Source organism: Macaca thibetana, chromosome 2 (assembly GCF_024542745.1).
Source record: "Macaca thibetana thibetana isolate TM-01 chromosome 2, ASM2454274v1, whole genome shotgun sequence".
NCBI classification, from domain to species: Eukaryota; Metazoa; Chordata; class Mammalia; order Primates; family Cercopithecidae; genus Macaca; species Macaca thibetana.
In genome coordinates, this window is record NC_065579.1 from 119,800,626 (window position 1) to 119,827,901 (window position 27,276).

Below are 27,276 nucleotides of genomic sequence, written 5' to 3' on the forward strand. Positions count from 1 at the left end.
CAAGCAGGGGAGAATTTAATGTTCTATACTCCTGAACTGCCCATATTTTTACAAACAGCATGAATTAGTCTGTAATTTTTAAAAAGCACCCCAAACTACCAGCTCTTTCTGATTCTTTGCATGTAATGTTCCTAAAATTAAAAGTTAGTTTCATGCCCAGTAACTCCACTTAAAGTAAAAATGCTAAAAGTGGTTTGGATTTAGCTACCAGTTGCAATGCAAATACTGTGGGGGCGAGAGAACAACTTCCCCAAAGTTCTCTGATCTAACGATGCTCCTTTCTAAATTAAAGGGGAGATTTGGGTGCCTTTGAATTAGGATCTCCACTTTGGCCATCCAGAGGAACATGGAGATGGAGTTCTCTTCCTCCCCACAGGACATTAACTCTTCAGTGTGGCAAGAGAGGACTCAATCATCAAGGCCAGTTCTGACCACACGAGGGTGTCAGCGCTCAGATTTCGCCCCATGCTCCCCTGCTCAAGAAAAAGCCTCGAGGAAAGAGGCCAACCTTCTGTCTGCTGTTGCTGCTGCTGCTGCTGCTGCTGCTGCTGTTGCTGCTGCTGTTGCTGCTGCTGCTGCTCAAGCTGCTTCTTCCGTTTGGCTTCAAGAACTGGGTTCTCATATTGCGTCTTCCTGTTGATGTGGCTGGGGAAGACAGCAAATAGTATTCAGCTTGAAACACTTCATCCCACCAGCAAAATGCCAGTCAGACCAAGTCCCTGGATTCAAACTGAGCAAAGCAGGTGGTCTGAGATGCTAACCCTTGTGTGTTAAAATGCTCAGTTAGAAAGAGGAAATAAAAGTGAAAAGTTTCCATTACTGACTGCTTATATGCACTAAGCACTGGCTACTAGTTTTATATGCATTTTATTTAAAACTCCTCAGTAAATGCCAGGAGGTAAGTCCTATTTTTATTCATATCTTATGAATAAGGAAAGTAAGTGTCTGGGCAGTTAAATAATTCATCTAGCATAATATAGCTAGTAAGCAGTAAACAGGCATGCAAACTCAGGGTTTTCTGCTTTCAAATCCCAGGATTTTAACCACTGACCCCCTTCCAAATGTCCAAGATACCACCTGACAGGGGAAGCTGCTTTAATTCAACAAGAAGTAGATTAAGGAATTATTGAAAAATAAGATTAACGTGGCTGTGTGACACTGTCTATAACATACAATGCCAGAACTGCTGTGTCTACAGTAGGGTTCACAGAAGCATAAGCATTCATCCAAACAATGAAGTTAAACAAAGAACTCGACTCACATCTGTTAACTATTTTGATCACTAAACATGGAGGCACAATTAAAAGTACAGGCCTTAGGCAGAGAGACTCCAAATAAAGTTAACTAAGTAGACGTGATGTGCTCAAAATGACAAAGATCCAAACACTTAGATGGCTACAAAACTAATTAGGCCCTGCATGGCAAAATGAAAAATACACACACACATACACACACCTCTATATATGCATACATATACAAATTTTTTTTGCTATGGCCTTATTTAGTGTATGTACACGTGTGTGTGTGTATACATATATACATATGCATACACACGTGTGTGTGTATACATATATACATATGCATACACACGTGTATACATATATGTATACACACATATGTGTGTGTATATATATGTATATATGTATATGTATATATATGTATATATACACACACACACCATATATATGTATATGTGTGTATATATACACACACACCATATATATGTATATATACACACATATATACACCATATATATACACACACAACGTAAGCATATACATATATGTTTTTCTTTTTTTTTTTTGAGACAGAGTGTCTCTCTGTCACCCAGGCTGGAGTGCAGTGGTGCGATCTTGGCTCGCTGCAACTTCTGCCTCCCAGGTTCAAGCGATTCTCCTGCCTCAGCCTCCCAAGTAGCTGAGATTACAAGTGTGCATCACCATACCTGGCTAATTTTTGTATTTTCAGTAGAAATGGGGTTTCACTATGCAGGCCAGGCGGGTCTTGAACTCCTGACCTCAAGTGATCCACGTCCTCTGGCTTCCCAAAATGCTGGGATTACAGGCATGAGCCACCATGCCCGGACTTATTTTTCTTAATTCAAAATAATAGTTTATTAGAAGTTTAGAAGCATACTATTATGATTATTTAGAACTCTTAAGGTTTTTAAAAAGCTAGGCTTTATTTTTTTAAGCAGGTTTGTCAATAGAATGGATAGACTGATTGCTCTTAATTTCTATTAAAGGCCTACATGTTTATTTCCTAATTCTTGCAACAATTTCATTCTAAGAAATGGTCTATCATTAACAGGCACATAAGTCTGAAAAGACACAGGGAGAACTGCATGGTAAGATAACAACTTGTGTCTTCACCCATCAAAGCTTTTGTCATCTGTTCCTGCTCTCTCTTAATGCATAAACTAGTTGAGGGACAATTCAAAATGAGCTTCATCTAGTAAAAACCCCACAGTACATCTGTGAGAAAGATGATCTTTGGGGCACACGATAGAAATATATTTTCTGAGGGTCAGAGGGACAGCCAAGTTTGCCTCTCTGATGCCCCATATTACCAATCCCTCTTGTCAGGCAAAGTGGAGGTGAAAGTTAGTATTGGCCAAGGACACTTGCTATATTGAACTCGTAATTTTTACAATAAGATGCTGGGCATCTATTTTATGGCCTGGCACTTTTTTTGTCTTACGTTCTTATCACCAGGGTATTATACAAATGACTTTTCATCACCAGCAGCAAAAAGGAAAGAAAATATGATAGTTACATCTTCAGTGTGGCAGGTAGGATTATGTTTCTACAACATTTATATGGCATTCGCTTCTTTTGAAGGAACTTTTATTTGTTACCTCTCATTTTTCTCAGAGGAAGTTATATAATACAAAGCTTTTTTAAAATTTTTATTTATTTATTTATTTTTTTCAATGGCCTAACCTTTGGTTTCTTTTAGTATCATCCTATCAATCAATAGTTTTGATGAAAGGAAAAAGTGGGAGCCCAATGCTAGAATAAGGCACACAATAAAGAAGTCACGAGGATTTTAGACTTTTAAAAATGGGAAACAAGAACCTCAGGCAAGAGAGAAACAAAGAAACACACAAGGTCTGCATCCTAGGCTAGTTCTCCATTTCCTCCTCAATCCTGGCAACATTTCATAAATTACCTGGCTGAACCTTTTGGAATGTATGAATGAATAAAGAAGTAATCGCTAAGGAGTTCAGATCTGGGCAGAGCAAAAAGTAGACAAATCAGATACTCCTTGTAAAGATAAACAATCCCTCTTCATCTGGTCTACTGAATCCTGGCTTTTCTCATTCATTCATTCAACTAATACTCATCAAGTACCTGCCATATGCCAGGACCATGTTGGGCCTCTGTGATGCAGTGGCGAACAAAAGACATGGATCCTGCCCATGTGAATTTAATAATATGATTTGCTATTTTCAGATTTACTGAATATTTTCTCATTCATTAAAATATGCATACATATTTTCATCATAAAATTAACACTGTTAATTGATTTGTGCCTTTTAATGATGTCAGGCTGTACTTAACACAAATGTACATAATTATAGAGAGGTATAAACTAATGTGTGGATTGTGAATGGGCACTTACTCTACATAGTAGATACCATAGACAGGGTCTTCAATCTTTTCCCAACCAGCAGGCAGTTCTGAAAAATAAAAGAACATTTACGGCAAGAAGAGCATATTATTGAAGAGCCTGGGTATTTTCAACAACTGAGTTAGGCAAAAAGAGAAAGACTCATAAAAATGCTTTAAATCCAATTAAAACTGTATATCCTAACCAAAAAAAAAAAGTATCTATTATTTTATCAGTGTATTTTTCTACATGAAGAGCAATTCTTCATCTACTGACTGGTATTTTAATGCAAGAAAATAAAATTTAATAAAATGCAGCCCCGGATGCCTTTATTCTAAATCACTATTAAATTAGATTTTAATGAAAATATAGGTTAAACTTGCCTTGAATGCATAGTTCCTATCTTAAATGTTCACAGTTTTCTCATTTTGTTTCTAGGCCATCTTATTACACAAGCAAAAATGGATGAAAATTAATGTTTCATTTTCAGTACAGTAGTGTTGCTTTGCTCTCCTTGAAATAAAATAAAATCTGCATCTTATTTTCTCCTTGTTCCTAATGAAAATGTAGTTGGGTTTTTTAACTGCACACATCTATCACTCAATTGCTATATCTAGGCTGGCCCATCGTTTCCAGCACTTAACCTGTGAAAGCAGTAACACAGCTCCTGATCCCGGAAAGCTCATTATCTAAGGTGGACGATTTTATTTCTTTAAATGGGGTGGTACCATCACACTAGGGGATGTATGTGCCTTTCTGAAAACTCAACCACGCTCTACAGAACTTCCTAAGGTTTCATATCAAAGGCCAAAACTTTATTAAACAGGTAATAGTTCTGTCTGAACAGGAATCTGTTGTGGAAAGGCCCACTGCACCACATTATTTTACTTGGTGAAAGAAGGGACTAGGTTGTGTTTTTTTGTCATTCAACAACCCTTTCAGGTAGAACAACAGTTATTCAACTTAATTTTAAAGCTTCCCTGATATGTAGTCAAGGCAAACTTACGTAATACCACACTCTAAAGTGAATAATTAGTCCTAGAAGTAGGTATTAAGACCAACTTTGATAGAATACTACAGACTTGAAATATTTGAAATAGATTTTTGTTTAATTCAAGGAATCATGTGGTCACTAATTTAAATAATGATCATGTCATCAGGGCAGAAGGCTTACATATGCTACAAACAGTTCCAGACTGAGGTGGAGCCATGCACATGCACACAAACTTATACAGACTAAATACTTAAAGTTTATGTTTTGTTCAGATTTGGCTGCACATCAAGAGACATTAATTTCATGGTTTTTGCTCCACATGTTACTTGTTTGCAAACAAAGAGACAGGTTTTCCCCTCTTTTCTTCTAAATTAAAAAGAAAAAACATTTAGCAGGTTTTAAAGAAGTCTTTGACTTGTAGGACACATAAGCTACTAAAATGCAAGACAGGTCCAATTTGCAGTTGTTGATACAACTCGGCATTTTTATATACTGAGTCTTGCAGACTGATGCAAATTAAATGCCTGGGAAATGCTTTCCCCTTACAAAGCTGGAAATTACCATTTAAATGAAAATGAACCAGGAAAATATTTCCAAAGAGTTGGGAAATCGAAGATTAAAAAAATGCAAATTGGTGCACAGTCATATATTTGTACAGGGCAGAAGGGTGGGTGGGTGTGAGGAGACTGCATTAAGTTCCACAGAAACACCATCTCTTTTCAAAATCTGCAACCTGAAATATGTGGCCTGATTATCTTTAGATAAAACAGGGGAAATATTAAGCTTTCAAGTTACTCAATTATTAATTTGACAAACATTTGTTGAATGCCTACTGTTTGCCTGAGGGTATGTTAGGCATCAGGGACACGAAGACAAACGCCAAGTGCATCATCTAAGCAGAAAATTCAGCCACGTGGTAGTGCTTTGATGGAGATCCGAGGAGAGTACTAGAAAAGAAGGTACCCGTGACTTCTTTCCTAGTGCCTAGTCAACAACTTAATATTCTAGAGTTGAAAGATGGGGCCAGTCAACTAGCATCTCTGGACACTCGTTAGTTTAAACACATCTTTTGGAACAGATGAGCAAACTCCAGAAACTGAAAAGATAGTTTCTCACTTCCAATGTGGTGATTAACTTAATCATAGAAATTAGTCTCCTAATGCTTAAAATAGAAATGGGTCATCGATTTTAAATAGGAAGATGTTTGTCCTAGAATTTGCCATTTGGTTCTAAAAAAACTGAAAAAGGTAGAAAATATTTAAGTCCAGAAAATAATGACATTATAATTTTTTAAGCAAACACTCTAAAGACTCTTAAAAAGGAATCTTCATATGACTAACCACAGTCAGGGAGCAGATGAGACTGCACAACCTATCACAGAGATTTCAGGTGGCTAAGATCCTTTTGGCATTGCCCAGATATAAGATTGAGCCTTAGTTCTTTCATTTAGGCCTACTACTCTGTGGCTTCGGGCTACTTACTTAACATCTCTGAACCATATCTTTCCCCTGGGTTTACCTCAAAAGTCAGTAGTGGATTAAACAAGGATACTTCTAAACACTTAGCACAGTTCCTGGTACATAGAAAGTGCCCACAAATCGCAGCTGCTCCAGGAAAGCACAAAAGGAGTAAGACAGATGTCTGTGGCCGGTGTACTTGCTACTCCTGCCTCTGAAAATCTCATGCTGCACTATTTTGTCTTCACAGAGCAAATATTGAGCAAAGGTTCTAATTTCTTTTCAAAGAGATTTGTCTGTGTATAGATTGAAAATCATGTTCAAAACCAGAGATACATTTCAAAACTGTGACTTAGTTTTGGTTGGGAGAAGAACTTATTTTCTTGGCTCTATCCCCCCTAGTTGGTTTCACCATACGAACACCCTATAATTCCAAAAGAAGGTTCTGCAGGTGCTTTTTAATTCTGGGGAGATGTCTGCAGAGGATGTGATAAATTCTGCAAACCAAAGTACATAATGGAGCAACTGACCCAGCTCAAACAACAGAGTTCAGAAATGACAACTCTATAATCAAATGATCTGTGTCCAACACCCAAGCCAACTGCCCACGCCTCTCAGAGGCCGATTACAAAGAGGGTTTCCTTGTCACATCTGGAATTGCATTGTTCACTGAAAACCTGACAGTTGCTATTGTTTGAAATTAGGACCCTCTTATTAAGAAAATGAGCAGTGAGCTTGTCAACAGAATCTGAAGTGAATGCAACAGAAAACAGTGTGTGCGCACGTGTGCTACTCTTTACACAGTGGACATGTGCAGGCAAAAATCAAAGGTTTTTTTTTTTTTTTTATCTCTACCCTTCCTACAAGAACACATTTGGGTCATTTCTATAGTATAGAACACATTCCTCCCTTGCGCTGTGTTAATGGATAAAAGTACCATAAGGAAGTATGGAAAAATCCAAGAAGAGGGAATTAGGTAATAAATAATAAAGCTGCAAATAGCTAATAGCATGTGTTGATCACAGGGACAAATAATAAAACACACTTTCATTAAATCACCTCATAAGGACCATGGGAGCTCCTGTTTCGGCCCCTCTTTATGGATAAGGAAAGGGAAGCTAAAAGAAGGTGAATAGCTTCTCAAAGTTTGCATAGCCAGTAAACAGGGGAGTCAGACAGCTTGATCTGAACCCAGAGAAAGCCAAGACAACTCATGTTTAGAGTCTTTAACAGCATAAGCAAGTCTCCACGATATCACAGTTACATATGGGTAAAATGCAGAAACATCTTTCCTGAAAATTTCAAATTCAAATTTCCAGAGAAGCAAATAAGGTTGTGCCCCTGTACACAGCTGTGCTATCTCCACTGGCTGCCAGCAGACAGCAGAGCGATCTCTCACACATATTACTCAGGTAGCAAGAGTAGTTGAAATCGGCTGAACAAATGATTAAGACACTCATTTTGTGTCTGGAAAACCTATTTCTGTCTCTTTCAATTACTTTAACTAATATCATTGGATTGACAATTTCTTTTTTCGATCAAATTAGTTTCAAATTGTTCTATCATTCAGGGTGAACCTTAAGTCATTCCTCTCACAATGACCACAAAGACAACTTATTAAACATCTTTAAAAATAGATCGATCAATAGTTATCGACCATTGTTGGCATGTGCATCAATTACAACAGGTACGTTCCAAATGTTACAAAAAACAGAGCTTGGTTCTATTCTATCATAATTCTAGCCAACCAAGACAGATTATCTTTATCTCATGTAACAAAAATAAAGAAAACCAAATGAATACAATAATCTGTATTAAATAGATTTATATTTTCAGGTCTTCAGGCAATCTCAAAAATGCCAGGCAGATTCAATAATCTTACTACAGTTCCACTCATACTGATGTTAAACAATCTTCTACTTAAACAATATTCAATTGCTAAAGAATCTTCCCATCAGCCGAGGCTTTCATCTGCAATTTAGCTGAAATTTATGCTTTCCTATCTATCCATCAGTAAATGTATCTGATGGAATGCAAGCTAATTTTAATGTTGTTCAAGGTTGAACATAAAAGGCCTGAACTTAATAGCGAACATAATTCAATATATTCCAATAGCAAAGAAACAAGAATTTGGCATCATCTGCTAGCATGAATTATTCCTAAACAATAACTAGAGTAGTCAAGACTTGATTTGTATTGACACAACTCGAAGGCAAACAGTACATATAGGTGCTGCATCACTATATAAACAACCACTCACTATAACGGCAAGGTCAACAACATGTGGTCTGTGATGTAATAACAACATGATCCTAAGTCTTAAATATTCAATTCCTCAGTGACCTTCTTTTATTGCAAGTGCTCCTATAATGCTCCTTAAACTAGTGTTAATAGATTTTTGTTTGTTCTGCTTGGCTTTTTTGTATTACCCAAATAACCATCCACACTAAACAAATAAAGAAATAAGACTGAGACAGGTTACGCAAAAGTTCAAGGGACACAGCAAGCATCTCTTCGGTTCTTTCCCAATCCTCACTTTACAAGACTACCTATTACCAGTTTGCTAACTCTCGTTCTAGTCTCTGTTCAGTCAGACATTTTATTTGTAAACATGATATATTACAACTCTGCGTGATGCCTGCAGTCAGACACGCAGGTTGTGAGACTGACCTTTCCTGGATAAACTAAAACAAAAATCATAACTGGAGGAGTGCAAACTAAAGAAACAGGGATTAAGCAATTCACTGGGGAAAAAACCATGCAGGTCATGTCATGCACGTGTCATGCAGTAGCAGCAGGCAGGAAGGGTTTACCTAGTTCACTGTCCAGCTCCTCGGTGTGTACCCCTTCTTCTCCAAAGGAATAGCAGGAATGAGACAGAAAAGAGAGAAAGCAAAATTCAGACACCAGCACCAAGAAAGGAAATCTCCTCAGGAAAACAGCAGCAAACACATCACTCTAGTTCGTCCTTACCTGCATTGTGGCTTATTTCATTGGCTTGGATAGTAAACTCGCGACCTCAGTGTAAATCACAAAACAGGAAGAGCTGATATTGGCAAAATAATTATATGGCTCATTTCCTTGCATGTCAAAATAGGATTTGATTGGTTGTAAAAGATGACAAATACCTTTGCGGTTTCAATGTTCTTAAGTGGGAAGTCACTTATTACAGACCTTATTGGGAGTAAACAAAGCTGTCAGACTTTCAATATCAGTCCTTTTAATCCTTCAATAATCCTCTAATCAGTGAGGCAATTATACTCACAATTAAAGCATTATTTAACTTACAAGTAACAGTGCTGCTTGAAAAATGGAAGGTGAGGTCAAATTGAGTGTGGACTATACAATGAGCTAACTTTGATGTCTTTCAAAAAGGAGCTGGAAAGATGAATTATGTCAAGATAAAATATATCAAGGAAGAAAGCCTTGAAAACTGCCCTGAAGGAGTGTTGGGAGGCATTTTATTGGTTTTGTGAGAACACATACACACGCGCGCACACACACACACACACACACTTTCTAAGTCAAGCAGCTCAGAAATATTAGAATTAAAATGTCCTCAAAAATGTCAGTGAGCAAAACAAGTCCAAATCCTTTCCATTCTTGACCTCCTCCTCTTGCTGTCAGTAAAACATTTTATTACTGAGAAGGAAACACAGGAGAACACACAAAAATCATTTCATACCTAATGTTTCCCCAGCTATAGGGCAAGTGGCTCCTATAAGCTTCACAAACACAGGGATCGAGCCTGTTTTCACCACCACAATAGGATCAATGCCCAGTGTAGCTTTCTGCACATGTTAGGTACTAAATATTTGTTGATGAATGAATGAATGAACCAATCAATCAATGATTGACTTAAATAACCAACATGGGCCTAGACACCTTGTAAACTCTTAATTTAAAAATGATCCCAATGCCAATGGTAAGTTTTGATTGGCACTGTTTCTTAAAAGGAGAATCTAATTTACACAAAGTTACCTGTGAAAATGCCCACTTGTATATTATCTAATGTCTTTGGGAGCATTTGTTCACTTCTTCAGTAGTTATTTATCAAGACCTATGATAAATAGGTCTTGCCAGTCACTATGCTAGGTGACATATCAAAATGAACACAATCAGGGGCCAGCCATGGTGTCTCACGCCTGTAATCCCAGCACTTTGGGAGGCCAAGGTGGGTGGATCACCTGAGGTTGGGAGTTCGAGACCAGCCTGGCCAACATGGTGAAACCCCGACTCTGTTAAAAATACAAAAAAATTAGGCATGTGGCGCTCACCTGTAATCCCAGCTACTCGGGAGGCTGAGGCAGGATAATTGCTTGAACAGGGAGGCAGAGGTTGCAGTGAGCAGAGATCATGCCACTGCACTCCAGCCTGGGTAACAGAGCGAGACTCTGTCTCAAAAAACACAATCAGACATCTCTGCTTTTCCAGAATAGGAGACAAATCCAAAGCTCACACGAATGAAACTAAAATTAAAATCATGATAAGTTCTCAATAGAGTAAGATACATGAGTGATCTAATCATATCTTTGGGGGCAAAGTCATGGAAAAATTCCCTGAAATATAACCTGAAGGATATGCATACCTAGGATGCACGTGACATATAGAAAGTATTCAATAACTATTGTGAAATGTAAGAGTATAGTGAAATGTAAGGGTATTCTAAGACAGAAATGCACATTTAACTGACATGAGGCAGGAACTCAATGAGGACTAGTGGGGATGAAGAGCAGAGAGCAGAGAGCAGAGAAATAGTGTGAGAAAACCTAGAGAGGTTGACCGCACAGGGCTCAGAGAAGCAAGCTATGGACTTGGCATTTCCTAAGCAGACCCTGTGGAGGTTGTCACTGATAACATCATCACATTTACATTTTAAAAGATTGCTCCGAGTGCAACACAAAAAGGAGAGTGAAAAGAATCTGTATGGGAGATGAGCATGACCTCAGAGGAGAATGGTAGACGCGGTGAAAAAAATAGTGAATGGATCCAAGAGATATTTAGGATGCCAAGTGAATTTAGCTGGTTCACAGGTTAGAAATAGGTGTGAAAAAAAGTGACAGATCAAGGGGGAATTTTGAGTATGCATAAATTTACCAGGAATGGAGACAGGAAACACTTAGAGAGGACCAAATTTTGGGGAAAGATAATCAGTTTTAATGGTTTTAATATGACTGAGTCAGAAGTCTCTTTGAGACAACCGTTGACACTATCCATCAGGTGGATTAAAATATTGGCCCGGAGTTCAAAGGCAAGGTTGAGGGCTTCTAACTGAACTGGACACAACAATGACAGAAGGAGTCATTCACTAACATCAAAATCTCAAACTAGTTTCTCGATTTTCTGAGATAGGAAATATTAAATCTATGTGATTTAATATTTAATTAAATATTAAATGAGATAGAACATATTAAATCTTTACAATAATTAAGTATGATGCTATACTGTTACTCCCCATATGTATGACCTACAGAGAACAGAAAGAAATACAGGGGCAATATTTGCAACCAATATGCTTTTCTGCTTTGTGTTATAATATAAATAATAACAAGGCAGCTTTGCGTTAACTGGCAACAGAAAACGCAAATTGATACTTATCATAATCTGATTATATATTTATACTGTTTGTGTGTACAGGCACACAGATACACATAGAATTTCTACTAGAAACAGAATATATGAATTCTAATATTAAAGAGATAATTACTAAACTTATTGCATTTGGTATGAATATATTCTTGTTCCAAAGGAAATAACATTAATACAAAAAGATAATTTTAAGAATTAAAAATTACTAGATTTGGTAACAAAAATGTCAATTCTATTCAATACTTTTAATCTATGTACAGTTTTTCTCAGAAAAAGCTATTGCAATATTCTATCATTTATAATATTGTATTAACAGGCATTTTCATACCTTCCCAGAATAATTACAGAAAGGATATTGACATTGAAGACCCTATGATAATGACTGCCTAAATTGCTTTCAAAATCATAAGGCATCAAATGATTAAATTATTGTTCCACGAAGTTTTAGGGTTGAATGTGTTTTATGCTCCGATCTTTGAAAATTGGTTATTTATGTGCAGGTTGAGTATTATCCAAAATGGTTGGAATCAAAAGGGTTTCAGATTTTGCCTATTTTCAGATTGGGAGATACTTGTGTAATATACTTACTGGCTCAGCATCCCTAATCTGAAAATCCAAGATCGAAAATGCTCCAGTGAACATTTCCTTTGAGCACCATGGTGACACTCGAAACGTTTTGTATTTTGGAGCATGTTGTTGTTTTGTTTGTTTCTTTAAGACGGGGTCTCTCTCTGTCACCCAGGCTGGAGTGTAGTGGCACAATCACAGCTCTCTGCAGCCTCCTACTCTTGGGCTCAGGTGATCCTTTTGTCTTAGCCTCCCAAGTAGCTGGGACCACAGGCACATGCCAACACGCCCAGCTAATTTCTGTTTTATTATGTGTAGAGTCAAGATCTCACTATGTTGTCCAGGCTGGTCTCAAACTCCTTGGCTCAAGTGATCCTCCTGCCTCAGCCTCCCAAAGTGCTGGGATTACAGGTGTGAGCCACACCATGCCTGGCCAATTTTGGAGCATTTTGGACTTCAAATTTTGGGATCAGGGATACTCAACTGGTATTATATGTTAAACAGAATACTGAAATAATCAGTACAGTCCATTATCTCCCAGGCATGCAAAACACCACAGCTGAATGAACCTGTTCTATTCCTTCTTCAGGAATGAAACAAAGCAACCAAAATAAAACAAGCATCTTGGTCATGCCTCCTAAGTTAGAAGGACTTTTGTTTCCATTTTAAGTAACTCAGATAAATACCGACACAATAGTCTACGTCATTTAATGTAATCTGCAAACCATGTATAATAGAAGGATTGTGGAGTACAAGGTTTTGACAGTATCATACTTTACTGCCTTGCATTTTCAAAAAATCTTCAAGTTTATATATACAACAATTCTGTACTATAGGACAAATTAATAACGTTCTGTTATCTTACAGTAAAATACATATTTAATATTTATACTACTAATTCACATGCCAGACTTGAATAATGAGTAGCAAAGCAGAGCAAAGCAAACCATTTCCCGTTTCATTTTTCCACATCAAAAAATATTTTGGTAAAACTTGGGATAGACGTTGGTGTACTGAAAAGGGACACAGTAGCTCTGTTTTAATTTTTTTTTTTTTTCATTTTGGAGAAGTAATTAAAAAACCCAAAGCCTTGAAATGAACTTTTTCAACTAAAGCTCTTACAGCCCGTTAGTTCATTTCCAAGATTAACAGGGAGAGTGGTGCTCTAGGTAACACCTCAACCTCTGTCTCAAAAGAATACACTTACTACGTATTGTGGGTATACTGTAAGTTACACAGAGATTCTCAAATGTATCTAGATCTGTTTCCCCTACCTCCAAGACTAGGGAAGTATGTGAAATAAGTAGAGTTCAAGAAAAACTCCCAACTTTTTCCCCTAAGACTTTTAAAAGGTAGGGTTAAAGCTGAGAATGTGTGAGTGACCAGAGCATCTCTGATTTCTTTATTCCTAGAGACTTTCTAGAATTTTCTCTAAGTTCCTGAAGACAGAGGATGTATCTTCATTTGAACAGTTTGACTGTTCTGCTCCTAATGGAGATATTAGTATGCATCTGTCTTCATGTGTAAACAAATTCTTCTCTTGAAACAACTCTGACTTTCCTCCTGGCTTTTGTAAACCACAGTCCATTTAGCAGAAATTGGATTACCTTTTAAAAACTCAACCTAAGACCCGACTGACCTGGCTACGACTCTTTAAAATTTGCACATGTGAACAGTGCCCCCAATTCACTTAACCCAAGACCTGCCTGGCCCCTTACCATCATCTTCACACTCTTCCAGAGGCTTCTGCTGCTTGTTCAGGCACCGAGGGTCTAACCAAGATGTTGTTTTCGTATTATGGCTGCAATCCAGAAACAAAAATAAGGAATTTGTTTGAAAAAAACAAAAAAAAAAGCAAGAAGCCCATGACGGAATTACACAGTCTTGAATATTTCTTCCTTAACCACAACAAAGATACTTTCTAACAGCAAATCCAAACCAGAAGACGGCCTGAGTTTAGAATTATAAAATTGCTTGGGGAGGGTCTTAGGTAGGCTTTTTACTTACCTAACATATGATTATTCAATTACTGAAAGCTTAAAAAGTAATACCAGTTTCATTTTTGAAAAATGAGTTGCAAATGATACCCCTTGCCTATACCATCTACCCTTGTCTAGATTATTTTAGACTTCGCATTTGTCACAGAGAAAACTTCAATTTATTTTAAATTTAACTATGATTTGAATCTTGGATGCTGAAACTCACAAAGAGGGCTGCTATTTCATTCATTATATTACATAAGAATTCTCCTGACAGCATGAACTACCTCAATTCACATAAATGACTCAAAACTGCCAATATACATCATTAAATCACAGTGTCCTAAGTTATGCTTTGGACATAATGATGGCAGCCCCCAATTACTCGTCATAAATAGAATCTGGGCTGAGGATAAGCTTGGAGAGGCTAAATATGTCACTCAACTGCCTTCTAAGGAGTATAGTTCAATTCTAGATGAAGTATTTCAACAGATGGTGACTGGGGCCCTGCAGATCTGAAAGTATACAGACACATTCCCAAAGATATCGTCATTCAATCATGTTAGAAATGTCACCAGAATGGCTGGAAGCATTCAGCCTTTGTGCTTCCCAAAGTAGTGGCTGGGAAAGTTCTGCTTGAGCCCCCAGGGCACTATGCAGCTAAGGGGGTGAGGCAAACAACTCCAGTCCAGTAGTTCTGGCTACAAACTAGACATGAAAACAAGAAATTTTTTAAAAATTAAGTTTAGGCAGTAACTTAAAACTTTGTTTGAATTGTGACATTTCGGTTGTAAATTTGGGAGTTGGCAGGGCAGAGGGGTTGCCAAAGTTCTTTATTTTTGATTCAAATCTTACTAATTGTTAAAAAAAAATACACGGCTTAAGAGAAAAATAGAATCTGCAAATGTAAACACGTCATATCAACTGTGTTAAAATAAAAATTACAAAAGGTAATATAGCAACCACCACCATCACCACCACCAATCCTACTTAATGTGACCACATATGACTGCCAGAATCTATTCTTTTACATGTTAAAATTTATTTAATCCTTACAATAACCCTATGAGAGAAGTATTATTAGCATTAAAATTATTGCTTCCCATATTACAAATGAGAAAATTGATAACAGAAAGGTAAAGCAATTTGCCTAAGGACACCCTGCTGAAACATCACAGAACTGGGAATTAAACCCAGAGAGTTTTGCACTAGAATCCATAGTCTGCACTATTCCTATGCAGTAAGATAGTAACAAGAATCATTGTTAGGAGAGTAGATTATGCAGGATTAAGAAAAAAACTGTGTTTGAAACAAAAATAATTGTAGATTCACATTCAGTTAAAAGAAAGAATAGAGAGATCCCACACGCCCTTTACCTAGAACCCATCAATAACAACATCTTTCAAAACTATAGTATACTGTGACAACTAGGATACTGATACTGACACAGTCAAGATACAAAACATTTTAATCATCACCAGGGTCCCTCATGTTGCCCTTTTATAGTCACATCTGGTTCCCTTCCAACCATTCCCTTCAACCCTCTTCTTAATCCCTGGTAACTATGAATCTGTCCTCTATTTCTATAATTTTGTCATTTCAAGAAGGTTATATAGCACTGGGCCTGGTGGTAAGTGCCTGTAACCCCAGCACTTTGGAATGTCAAGCCAGGCAGCTTGCTTGAGCTCAGGAGTTCAAAACCAGCCTGGGCAATGTGATTAAATGCCATCTCTACGAAAAAATACAAAAAAAATTTAGCCAGGTGTGGCGGCACACACTAGCCAGGTGTGGTGGTGCGCACCTGTGGTCCTCGCTACTGGAGAGGCTGAGGTAGGAGGATCACCTGAGCCCAGGCGGCAGAGGTAGCAGTGAGAAGAGATTGTGCCCCTGCACTCTAGCCTGGGTGACAGAGTGAGACGCTGTCTCAAAATAAAATAAAAATAAAAATAATTTTAAAAAGAATGTTTTATAAATGGAATCATTATATGTCGTATTTTATGATTGGCTTTTTCACTCAGCATAATTCTCATCAAGATTGCTATATATATCAATAATCAATTATTTTTTATTGCTGAGTAAAACTCCATGGAATGAATGTATCACAGTCTGTCTAACCACTCAAAGACATCTGGATCATTTCTAGTTTTTGGCTATTTGGACAAATGTACTATAAACATTCATGTACATGCTTTTGTGTGAATTTATGTTGTTCACTTCTCTGGGATAAATGATCATGTGCGCCATTGCCGAATGGTATGAGCTGCACGCTTAGTTTGTTACGAACTGTTTTCTAGAATGCCAGACGATCCCACCTGCAATGGATGTGAGATCCAGTTTCACTGAATTTTTACTATCACTTAGTGTTGTCACTATTTTTTACTTTAGCCATCTTAATAAGCAAATGATATCTCATTGTGGTTTTCATTTCCATTTCCCCAGAGCTAATGGGGCTGAGCTAATTTTTTCATGTGCATCTCTTCCTTCTATATACCCTTTACAGTGAAATGTCTGTCCCTCTCTCCCTGTCTTCAGTTCACATTCTAACTGAATGGTTTGATTTTTTTTTCACTCCGGAGTTTTGAGAGTCCTTTGTATATTCTACATACCAGTCCTTTTTTAGATGTGGAGTCTGTAAATATTTTCTCTGTAGTTTGTCCTTCCATCCTCTATCAGGCTCTTTCACAAATCAAAAAATTTTCATTTTAATGATGTCGAATTTATCATCTTTTCTTTCTCAGGGATCTTGCTTTTGATGTCTCTTTGCCTAGTCCTGTATTTCAAAAATTTTCTGGTTTTCTGTTTCCCTAAATGTTTTATTGCCTTATGTTTCACATTTCAGTCTCTGATTTATTCGGGGTTAATTTTTTTGTATGAAGTGTGGGGTTTAGGTGGAGGTGAGGTTACATGCCTCTGGTCATCCACTTGCTCCTGGACCATTTACTGAAAAGGCTATCTGCCCTCCATTGGATTGCTTTCAAATTGAATTGCTTTTGTCAAAAATCAGTTGAGCACACTTGTGGATCTACTTCTGGGTTCTACCTTCTGTTCCATTAAGTTATGAGTCTATTCCTTCACCAACACCACACAGTCTTTATTATTGTGACTATATAATAAAGCCACAATAATATAAATTAGTACATTTGATATCAAGCAGACTAATTACTATGACTTCATTCTTCCTTTCCATAATTGTTTTAGCTATTCTATTTCCTTTGCCTTTCTATTTATATTTTAGAATAAACTTGTCTGTATCTATAAAAAGACTGAGATTTTAACAGAAATTACATAAAACCTGTATATCCATTTGGGGAGTAGTGATATCTCTATAAATTCTGAGTCTTCCTGTCTGTCCATGAGACATTGTCTCAAAATAAAATAAAAATAAAAATAAAAACAATTTTAAAAAGAATGTTATATAAATGGAATTGTATGTAATACTTTATGATTGGCTCTTTCACTCAGCATAATTTTCATGAAGATTGCTGTATATATCAATAATCAATTCTTTTTATTGCTGAGTAGTATTCCATGGAATGTATGTATCACAGCCTGTCTAACCACTCAAAGACATCTGGATCATTTCTAGTTTTTGGCTATGTGGACAAATTTACTATAAAAATTCATGTATATGTTTAAGTACGTCTCTCCATTTATAAGGAACTTCTTTGACTTCTTTCATTGGCATTTTATAGTTTACAGCATATAAGATCCAATATACATTTTGTTAGATTGACATCTGTATTATTTTTTTGAGCAACTTTATATTTTATTTTTGATTTTGGTGACCAGGTATTCATTGCTAGTATATAGACACACACTTGCTATTTATTAAATTTTAAATTTTTGTGGGTATATGGTAGGTGCATAAATTTATGAGGTATAGAAGATATTTTGATACAGGCATATAATGTATAATGATCACATCAGGGTAAATGAAGTGACCACCTCCCTCAAGCATTTATTCTCTGTGTCACAAACAATTCAATCCTATTCATTTAATTATTTTTAAATGTACAATTACATTATTATTGATTACAGTCACCCTGCTGTGCTATCAAATACTAGATCTTATTCATTCTTTCTATTTTTTTTGTAGCCATTAACCGTCTCCACTTCCCCCTTACCATCACCCCACCGCCCGTCCCAGCCTCTGGTAACCATCATTCTACTCTATCTCCATGAGTTCAATTGTTTTAATTTTTAGCTCCCACAAATAAGTGAGAACATGTGAAGCTTGCCTTTCTGTGCCCGGCTTATTTTACTTAACATAATGACCTCCAATTCCACATAGGTTGTTGCAAATGACTGGTTCTCATTCTTTTTTATGGCAGAACAGTACTCCACCGGGTATATGGACTCCATTTTCTTTATCCATTTATCTGTTGATGAACATTTAGGTTGTTTCCAAATCATGACTATGATGAACAGTCCTGCAATAAACATGGGAGTGCAGGTATCTCTTCAATGTACTGATTTCCTTTCTTTTAGGTATATACCTAGCAATGGATTGCTGGATCATGTGATAGCTCTATTTTTACGGCTTTTTTGTTTGTTTTCTATTTCTTTGTGAGGAACCTCCAAACTGTTTCCCATAGTGGTTATACTAATTTACATTCCCTCTAACAGTGTGAGAAGGTTTCCTTTTCTCCACATGCTCGCCAGCATTGGTGATTGCCCGTCTTTTGGATAAAACCCATTTTAACTGGGGTAAGATAACTCACTGTAGTTTTGATTTGCATTTCTCTGATGATCAGTGATGTTGAGCACCTTTTCACGTATCTATCTGCCATCTGGAGTCTTCTTTTGAGAAACGTCTACTCGGATCTTTCCCCCATTTTTCAGAGTACTAGATTTTTCCACAGAGTTGTTTGAGCTCCCTATATATTCTCGTTATTAATCCTTTGTCAGATGGACAGTTTGCAAATATTTTCTCCCATTATATGGGTTGTTTCCTCACTTTGTTTCCTTTTCTGTGCAGCAGCTTTTTAACTTGATGTGATCCCATTTGTCCATTTTGCTTTGGTTGCCTGTGCTTATGAGGTATTATTCAAGAAATCTTCGCTCGCTCCCATGTCCTAGATAGTTTCTCCAATGTTTTCTTTTAGTAGTTTCATAGTTGGAGGTCTTAGATTAAAGCCTTTAATCCACTTTGATTTGACTTTAATATATGGAGAGAGATATGGGATAGTTTCATGCATCTGCTTATGGATATCCAGTTTTCCCAGTGCCATTTATTGAAGAGACTGTCCTTTCCCCAATGTGTGTGCTTGGCACCTTTGTCTAAAATGAGTTCACTGTAGATGTACGGATTTGTTTCTGGGTTCTCTATTCTGTTCCATTGGTCTATGTATCTGCTTTTATGCCAGTACTGTGCGGTTTTGGTTACTATATCTCTGTACTATAATTTGAAGTCAGGTAATGTGATTCCTCCAGTTTTATTCTTCTACTTAGGTTATGTTTGGCTGTTCTGGGACTTTTGTGGTTCCATATAAATTTTAGAATTGTTTTTCATTTTTCTGTAAGGAATGTCTTTGGTATATTGATAGGGATTGCATTGAATGTGTAGACTGCTTTGGGTAGCATGGACATTTTAACAATATCGATTCTTCCAATCCATGAATGTGGAATACAATTGCTATTTATATGCTTATCTTTTATCTTGCAACCTTGCTGAACTCATTTATTATAAAATTTTCTTGGTACATTTCTCCTGATTTTCTACTAAGGTAACCATATAATCTGCAAACAGGAGTAGTTTCATTTCTTCCTTTTCAATCTGTATGGCTTTTACTTCTTTATCTTGAATCATAACCCAGGCTAGAACTTCCAGCATGATGTTGAATAAGCGTAGGAACAGCTCAGCACTTGGGGTGGCTGAGGCAGGTAGATTTCTTGAGCCCAGGAGGTGGAGATCAGCCTGAGCAACACAGAGAAACCCTGTCTCTACAAAAACTACAAAAAATTGGCTGGGTATAGTGGCATGTACCTGTAGTCCCAGCTACTCGGGAGGCTGAGGTGGGAGGATTACCTGAGCTCAGGAAAGTTAAGACTGCAGTGAGCTGTGTTCACACCACTGCACTCCAACATGGGCAACAGGAGTGAGACCTTGCCTCAAGAAAAAAAAGAAAAAAGAGTGGGGACAGCTGACATCCTTGACTTGTTTTCACACTTGCAAGGAAAACATTTCATCTTTTCACTATTAAGTATAATGTTGGCCATAGGTTTTCTGTAGATGTTCTTTATCAAGTCAAAGAAATTTCCTTTAATTCCCATTTTTCTAAGAAGTCTTAATGTGAAGAGTGCTAAATTTTGTCAAATGCTTTTTCCACATCAATTAATATAAGCATTAATTCTTTAGCCTGTTAAAATGGTGGATTACATTGATTGATTTATTTGAATACTGACACAGCCTTGCAGCACTAGAACAATTCCCACTTGGTCATGGGAAATTGCTGATTACTACTTACTAATATTTTGTTAAAGATGTTTGCATCTATGCCTTTTTTGTACTGTGTTTAGTTTTGTTATCAAGGTAATATTAGCTTCACAAAAATAACTTCCTTTTTTATTTTCTGGAAGAGATTATGTAGAAATAGTGTTAATAGTTCAATATTTCTTTTTCAGGAGTTCTTAAATATACAAATTCATTCCTCATTATCTTTTTTTTTGTGTGATGAGTCACTCCTCATTTAAGCCTGGGAGTACTACTTGCATTACTTATTTCTTCTTCTTTTTTAAAAAAATTTTACTTAAGTTCGGGGACACATGTGCAGAACATGCAGGTTTGTTACATAGGTATACACATGCCATGGTGGTTTGCTGCACTCATCAACATGTCATCTACATTAGGTATTTCTCCTAATGCTATCCCTCCCCTTACCCACCACCTCCTGACAGGCCCTCCAGTGTGTGATGTTTCCCTCCCTGTGCCCATATGTCCTCATTGTTCGACTCCCACTTATAAGTGAGAACACGTGGTGTTTGGTTTTCTGTTCCTATATTAGTTTGCTGAGAATGATGGTTTCCAACTTCATCCATGTCCTTGCAAAGGACATGAACTCATTCTTTCTTATGGCTGCATAGTATTCCATTATATATATGTGCCACATTTTCTTTATCCAGTCTATCATTGATGGGCATTTGGGTTGGTTCCAAGTCTTTGCTATTGTGAATAGGGCTGCAATAAACATATGTCTGCATGTATCTTTATAGTAGAATGATTTATAATCCATATCTTTATAGTAGAATGATTTATAATCCTTTGGGTATAAACCCAGTAATGGGATTGCTGGGCCAAATGGTATTTCTAGCTCTATATCCTGGAGGAATTGACACACTGTCTTTCACAATAGTTCAACTAATTTACACTCCAACTAACAGTGTAAAAGCATCTCTCCAGCATCTGTTGTTTCTTGACTTTTTATTTATTTATTTTTTGAGATGGAGTCTTGCTCTGTCACCCAGGCTGGTGTGCAGTGATATAATCTCGGCTCACTGCAACCTCTGCCTCCCGGGTTCAAGTGATTCTCCTGCCTCAGTCTCCTGAGTAGCTGGGACTATAGCCCCATGCTAACATGCCTGGCTAGTTTTTTTTATTATTAGTAGAGATGGCGTTTCACCATGTTAGTCAGGATGGTCTCAATCTCCTGACCTGGTGATCCGCCCAGCTGGGCCTCCCAATGTTTCTTAACTTTTTTTTTTTTTTTTTTTTTTTAAGAAGGAGTCTCACTCTGTCACCCAGGCTGGAGTGCAGTGGCGCAATCTCGGCTCACCGCGAGCTCTGCCTCCCAGGTTGACATCATTCTCCTGCCTCAGCCTCCCTAGTAGCTGGGACTACAGGTGCCCGCCACCACGCCCGATAAATTTTCTGTATTTTTAGTAGATGGGGTTTCACCATGTTAGCCAGGATGGTCTTGATCTCCTGACTTCGTGATCTGCCTGCCTCGGCCTCCCAAAATGCTGGGATTACAGGCATGAGCCACCACGCCAGGCCTGTTTCTTGACTTTTTAATGATCGCCATTCTATCTGGCATGAGATGGTATCTCATTGTGGTTTTGATTTGCATTTCTCTAATGACCAGTGATGATGAGCTTTTTTTCATATATTTGTTGGCCACATACATGTCTTCTTTTGAAAACTGTCTGTTCATATCCTTTGCCCACTTTTGGATAGGGTTGTTTTGCTCTTGTATATTTGTTTAAGTTCCTTGTAGATGCTGGATATTAGCCCTTTGTCAAATGAATAGAGTCCAAACATGTTTTTCCATTCCATAGGTTGCCCGTTCACTATGATGATAGTTTCTTTTGCTGTGCAGAAGCTCTTTAGCTTAATTAGATACCATTTGTCAATTTTGGCTTTTGTTGCCATTGCTTTTGGTGTTTTGGCCATGAAGTCTTCGCCTATGCCTATGTCCTGAAAGGTACTGTCTAGGTTTTCTTCCAGAGTTTTTATGGTTTTAGGTCTTAAGTTTAAGTCTTTAATCCATCTTGAGTTAATCTTTGTATAAGGTGTAAGTAAGGGATCCAGTTTCAGATTTCTGCATATGGTTAGCCAGTTTTCCCAACACCATTTATTAAATAGGGAATCCTTTCCCCATTGCTTGTTTTTGTCAGGTTTGTCAAAGGTCATATGGTTGTAGACATGTGGTGTTATTTCTGAGGGCTCTGTTCTGTTCCATTGGTCTATATCTCTGTTTTGGTACCAGTACCATGCTGCTTTGGTTACTGTAGCCTTATAGAAGAGTTTAAAGTCAGATAGCATGATGCCTTCAACTTTGTTCTTTTTGCTTAGGATTGTCTTGGCTACACAGGTTCTTTTTTGGTTCTATATGAAATTTAAAGTAGTTTTTTCTAATTCTGTGAAGAAAGTCAATGGTAGCTTGATGGGGATAGCACTGAATCTATAAATTACTTTGGGCAGTATGGCCATTTTCACAATATTGATTCTTCCTATCCATGAACATGGAGAGTTTTTCCATATGTTTGTGTCCTCTCTTATTTCCTTGAGCAGTGGTTTGTAGTTCTCCATGAAGAGGCCCTTCACATCCCTTATAAGTTGTATTACTAGGTATTTTATTCTCTTTGTAGCAGTTGTGAATGGGAGTTCACTCATGATTTGGCTCTCTGTCTACTATTGGTGTATAGGAATGCTTGTGATTTTTGCACATTGATTTTGTATCCTGAGACTTTGCTGAAGTTGTTTATAAGCTTAGGACTTTTTAGGCTGAGACGATGGGGTTTTCTAAATATGCAATCATTTCATCTGCAAATAGAGATAATTTGACTTCCTCTCTTCCTATTTGAATACCTTTATTTCTTTCTCTTGCCTGATTGCCCTAGCCAGAACTTCCAGGTGGTGAGAGAGGGTATCCTTGTCTCATGACAGTTTCCAAGGGAATGCTTCCAACTTTTGCTCATTCAGTACAATATCGGCTGAGGGTTTGTAATAAATAGCTCTTATTATTTTGAGATATGTTCCATCAATACCTAGTTTATTGAGTGTTTTTAGCATGAAAGGGTGTTGAATTTTATCAAAGGCCTTTTCTGCAACTATTGAGATAATCATGTGGTTTTTGTCATTGGTTCCATTTATGTGATGGATTATGTTTATTGACTTGCATATGTTGAAGATGACTTGATTGTGGTGGATAAGCTTTTTACTGTGCTGCTGGATTTGGTTCATCAGTATTTTATTAAGGATTTTCACAACAATGTTCATCAAGGATATTGGCCTGAAATTTGTGTGTGTGTGTGTGTGTGTGTGTGTCTGCCAGGTTTTGGTATCAGGATGATGCTGGCCTCACAAAAAGAGTTAGGGTAGAGACCCTCTTTTTCTATTGCTTGGAATAGTTTCAGAAGGAATTATACCAGCTCCTCTTTGTACCTCTGGTAGTACCTGGCTGTGAATCTGTCTGGTTCTGGGCTTTTGTTGGTTAGTAGGTTATTCATTACTGTCTCGATTTCAGAAGTTGCTATTGGTCTATTCAGGAATGCAACTTCTTTCTGGTTTCGTCTTGGGTGGGTGTATGTGTCCAGGAATTTATCCATTTCTTCTAGATTTTCTAGTTTATTTGCGTAGAGGTATTTATACTATTCTCTGATGCTAGTTTGTATTTCTGTAAGATCAGTGGAGATATCCCCTTTATCATTTTTTAATTGTGTTTATTTGATTATCCTCTCTTTCAGGGATGCCCTGTGGAGAGGAGGAATCTCCACCCCTTATTATCTTGAATGACTTTAGGGTCCATAGTGATTCCTTATTTAAATCCTAATATTGACAATTTGGTCTTCTCTCATTTTTTCTTTCTCAATCTTATTAGAGGCTCTTCAATTTTTTTAATCCTTTTGAAGAATTGGCTATTTCTTTCATTGATTTTTGTCTATTGTTTTTCTGCTCTTGATAGCATTGATTTCTCCTCTTATCTTTATTATTTCCTTCCATCTTTTTGCGTTTCAGTTATTCTTCTCTTTCCAGGTTCTTGCATTGCAAGTTTAGATTGTTAATTTGAGACTTCTCCTCTTTTCTCATATATATGTTTAGTGCTATAAATTTACCTCTCATCACTGCCTTGGCTGTGTCCCACCTATTTTAATGTGCTGTATTTACATTTTCATTCAGTTCAATTTATTTACTTATCTTTAATTTCCCTTGAGACTTCCTCTTTGACCCATAGATTATTTAAAAGTATGTTGTTTAGTTTACTTCTAATTCATTGGAGATTTTCCTACTGTATCTGACATTAATATGTCAACTCTTGCTCTTTCGATTAACATTTGCAAGATATATTTTCCCATCCTTTACTTTCAACATACCTATATTGTTACATTTGAAATAATGCGTCACAGATAGCACACAATTAGGTCATGCTTTTTAATTCACTTTGCCATTCCCCAACTTTAAATTGTTGTATTTAGTTCACTTTATTAAATGTAGTTATTGATATGTTAGGGCTTAAGTCTTCCATTTTGTTTGTAATTTTCTTTTTGTTCTGTTTTTCTTTCCTCTGTTTTATTTTTCTGGCCTTTCTGTGGGTTACATGAATATTTTAGAATTCCATTTTTATATATCTACAGTACTGTTGAGTATATCTCCTTTGTATAGCTTGTAAGTGGCTGCTTTAGATACTACATTACATATATATGCACACATTATATATATATTATTTATAAATATATTTAATATATCTTATAGTCTACTGGCATCATCACTTTACCACTTTGACTGAAGTAGATAAACCTTATCTCCATTGATATTCTTTTACCCTCCCTCACTTATAATAAATTATCTTAAATATTCTCTCTACACACATTTAGAACCATTGAACAGTATTATTGTTGCTTCAACACTTAAACATAATTTGGAAAATTTAAAGAGAAGTCAATTATATCTCAATAAAAATGGAAAAAAAGAAAACTCAAAAGGTGAAAAGTGTTTTATTTATCTATAGTTTTACTTTCTCCATTCTTCTATTTTCCTGATTGTTTTTGTTCGTTTTTTTAGAATTTTGGTTTTGTTTTAGAATTTTCTTTTTGTTTAGAGAACATCTTTTGGCCATTTATTGAGAGCAGGCCTGCAGGCAGCAAATTTTTTTTCATTTAAGAATATTTTCATTCTCCCTTGATTCCTAAAGGATATTTTCACTGGATGTAGAATTCTGGGTTAATTCTTTTTTCTTTCAGCACTATAAAAATGCTATGCCACTTCCTTTCAGCCTTTGTTGCTTCTGATGACAAATATGCTGTCATTTTACTTGTTTCACTAACATACATAGGGTGTCATTTCTTGTTGCTTTCAACGTTTTTCTGGTTTTAGTTTTCAAAAATTTGACTATGAATGTGTCTTGCTGTAGTTTTCTTTGGGTTCAGCCAGGTTATTGAATCTGTAGGTTTACTTCTTTTGCCAAATTTAGAAAATTTTCAACCATTAGTTCTTCAAGTACTTTTCTTTTCAGTACCACCCACTTTCTCTTCCCCTGGGACTCCAATGAAATAAATGTTAGATCTTTTGTTATTGTTCCAAATGCCCCTGAAGCTCTGTTTGTTTGTTTTTTTGTTTGTTTTTTCCCCTAGTTGATTTTCTCTCTATTGTTCTTATTGGGTAATTTCTATTTTCAGGTCCACAGATTCTTTCCTCTCCCCACTCTCTTCTGCTGTTGAATCCATCTACTAAGCTTTTTGTTTTGGCTATTGTATTTTTCAGTTGAAAAATTACTATTTTTTTTTTTTTAAATCTTCTATGGCTTTGCTGAGACTTTCTATTTTTGGCTGAAACATTCTAATTTTCTATTTGGCTTAAGCATGGTATAACTGTTTGATGAAGTAACTTTATAATGGCTGCATTAAAATCTGTTAGGTAATTCTAACAGTGCTATTATCCCTGTGTTGGTATTCACTTATCGCCTTTTTTCACTCATTTTGATATCTTCCTGATTCTTAGGATAACAAGTGATTTTTTTTTTTATTATTAATGTGGATATTTTCGGTATTACATGATAGGGGTCTGGATCTTATACCTTCTATTGGCTTTTCCTAATATGGCTGAAAAGAGGAAAGGGGGTTATCTGTTACTTTTAGGTGGGGTCCCCACTTGGCTTTTGTTGACACCGGAGAGGGGAATGGGCTCCTTCTTACTGCTGGGTGGGGATGGTGGCTTGAGCTCCCCACTAGGCCTTTGTTGATACCAGCTAGGCTGGGAGGGGTAGGACTATCTCACTATTGCTCACAAGCTGGCCTCTCTGACTCCATACGGAGAGGGTGGGCTCTTTACCACTGGATGGTGGTAAAAATCCTGATTCTCCTCTAAACCTCCTCTGACACCACACCAGTGGGGAGGAAGAGGGTGTTTCATTACTGCCAGGTGGGGTGGAAGTCCTGAGTTCCCTCAAGTGGTCTCCACTAAATCTATGTGGAAATAAGGGGAATCTCCTTACTGCCTGGATGCAAAGTGCCAGCTCTACACTTGGCCTTTTCTGACACTACCCAGCAGGGAGGTTTCAGCTTCTAGTCACACAGCCTGTCAAGGATAGAAGTCTAAGCTTCTACCCTTGGGGCATGGGATCACACGTTTTTCTGTGCTGT

General features: G+C 37.0%; 1 protein-coding gene across 21 annotated transcripts in view; it reads right to left on the reverse strand.

Moving 5' to 3' along the window:
• The window catches only part of MAGI1 (membrane associated guanylate kinase, WW and PDZ domain containing 1), a 686,305-nt gene that overhangs the window by 87,325 nt on the left and 571,704 nt on the right, over positions 1–27,276 (reverse strand). For 17 of the 21 annotated variants that reach the window (XM_050778528.1, XM_050778527.1, XM_050778524.1 and 14 more), the window contains 4 exons: positions 13,939–14,021; positions 8,878–8,913; positions 3,626–3,683; positions 509–645 (listed from right to left, as the gene is read on the reverse strand). In XM_050778528.1, coding sequence (XP_050634485.1) covers positions 509–645; positions 3,626–3,683; positions 8,878–8,913; positions 13,939–14,021 — 314 coding nt within the window. The remainder of the gene's footprint in view (positions 1–508; positions 646–3,625; positions 3,684–8,877; positions 8,914–13,938; positions 14,022–27,276) is intronic. The other 4 variants (XM_050778525.1, XM_050778523.1, XM_050778539.1 and 1 more) reach the window with 1 other exon arrangement.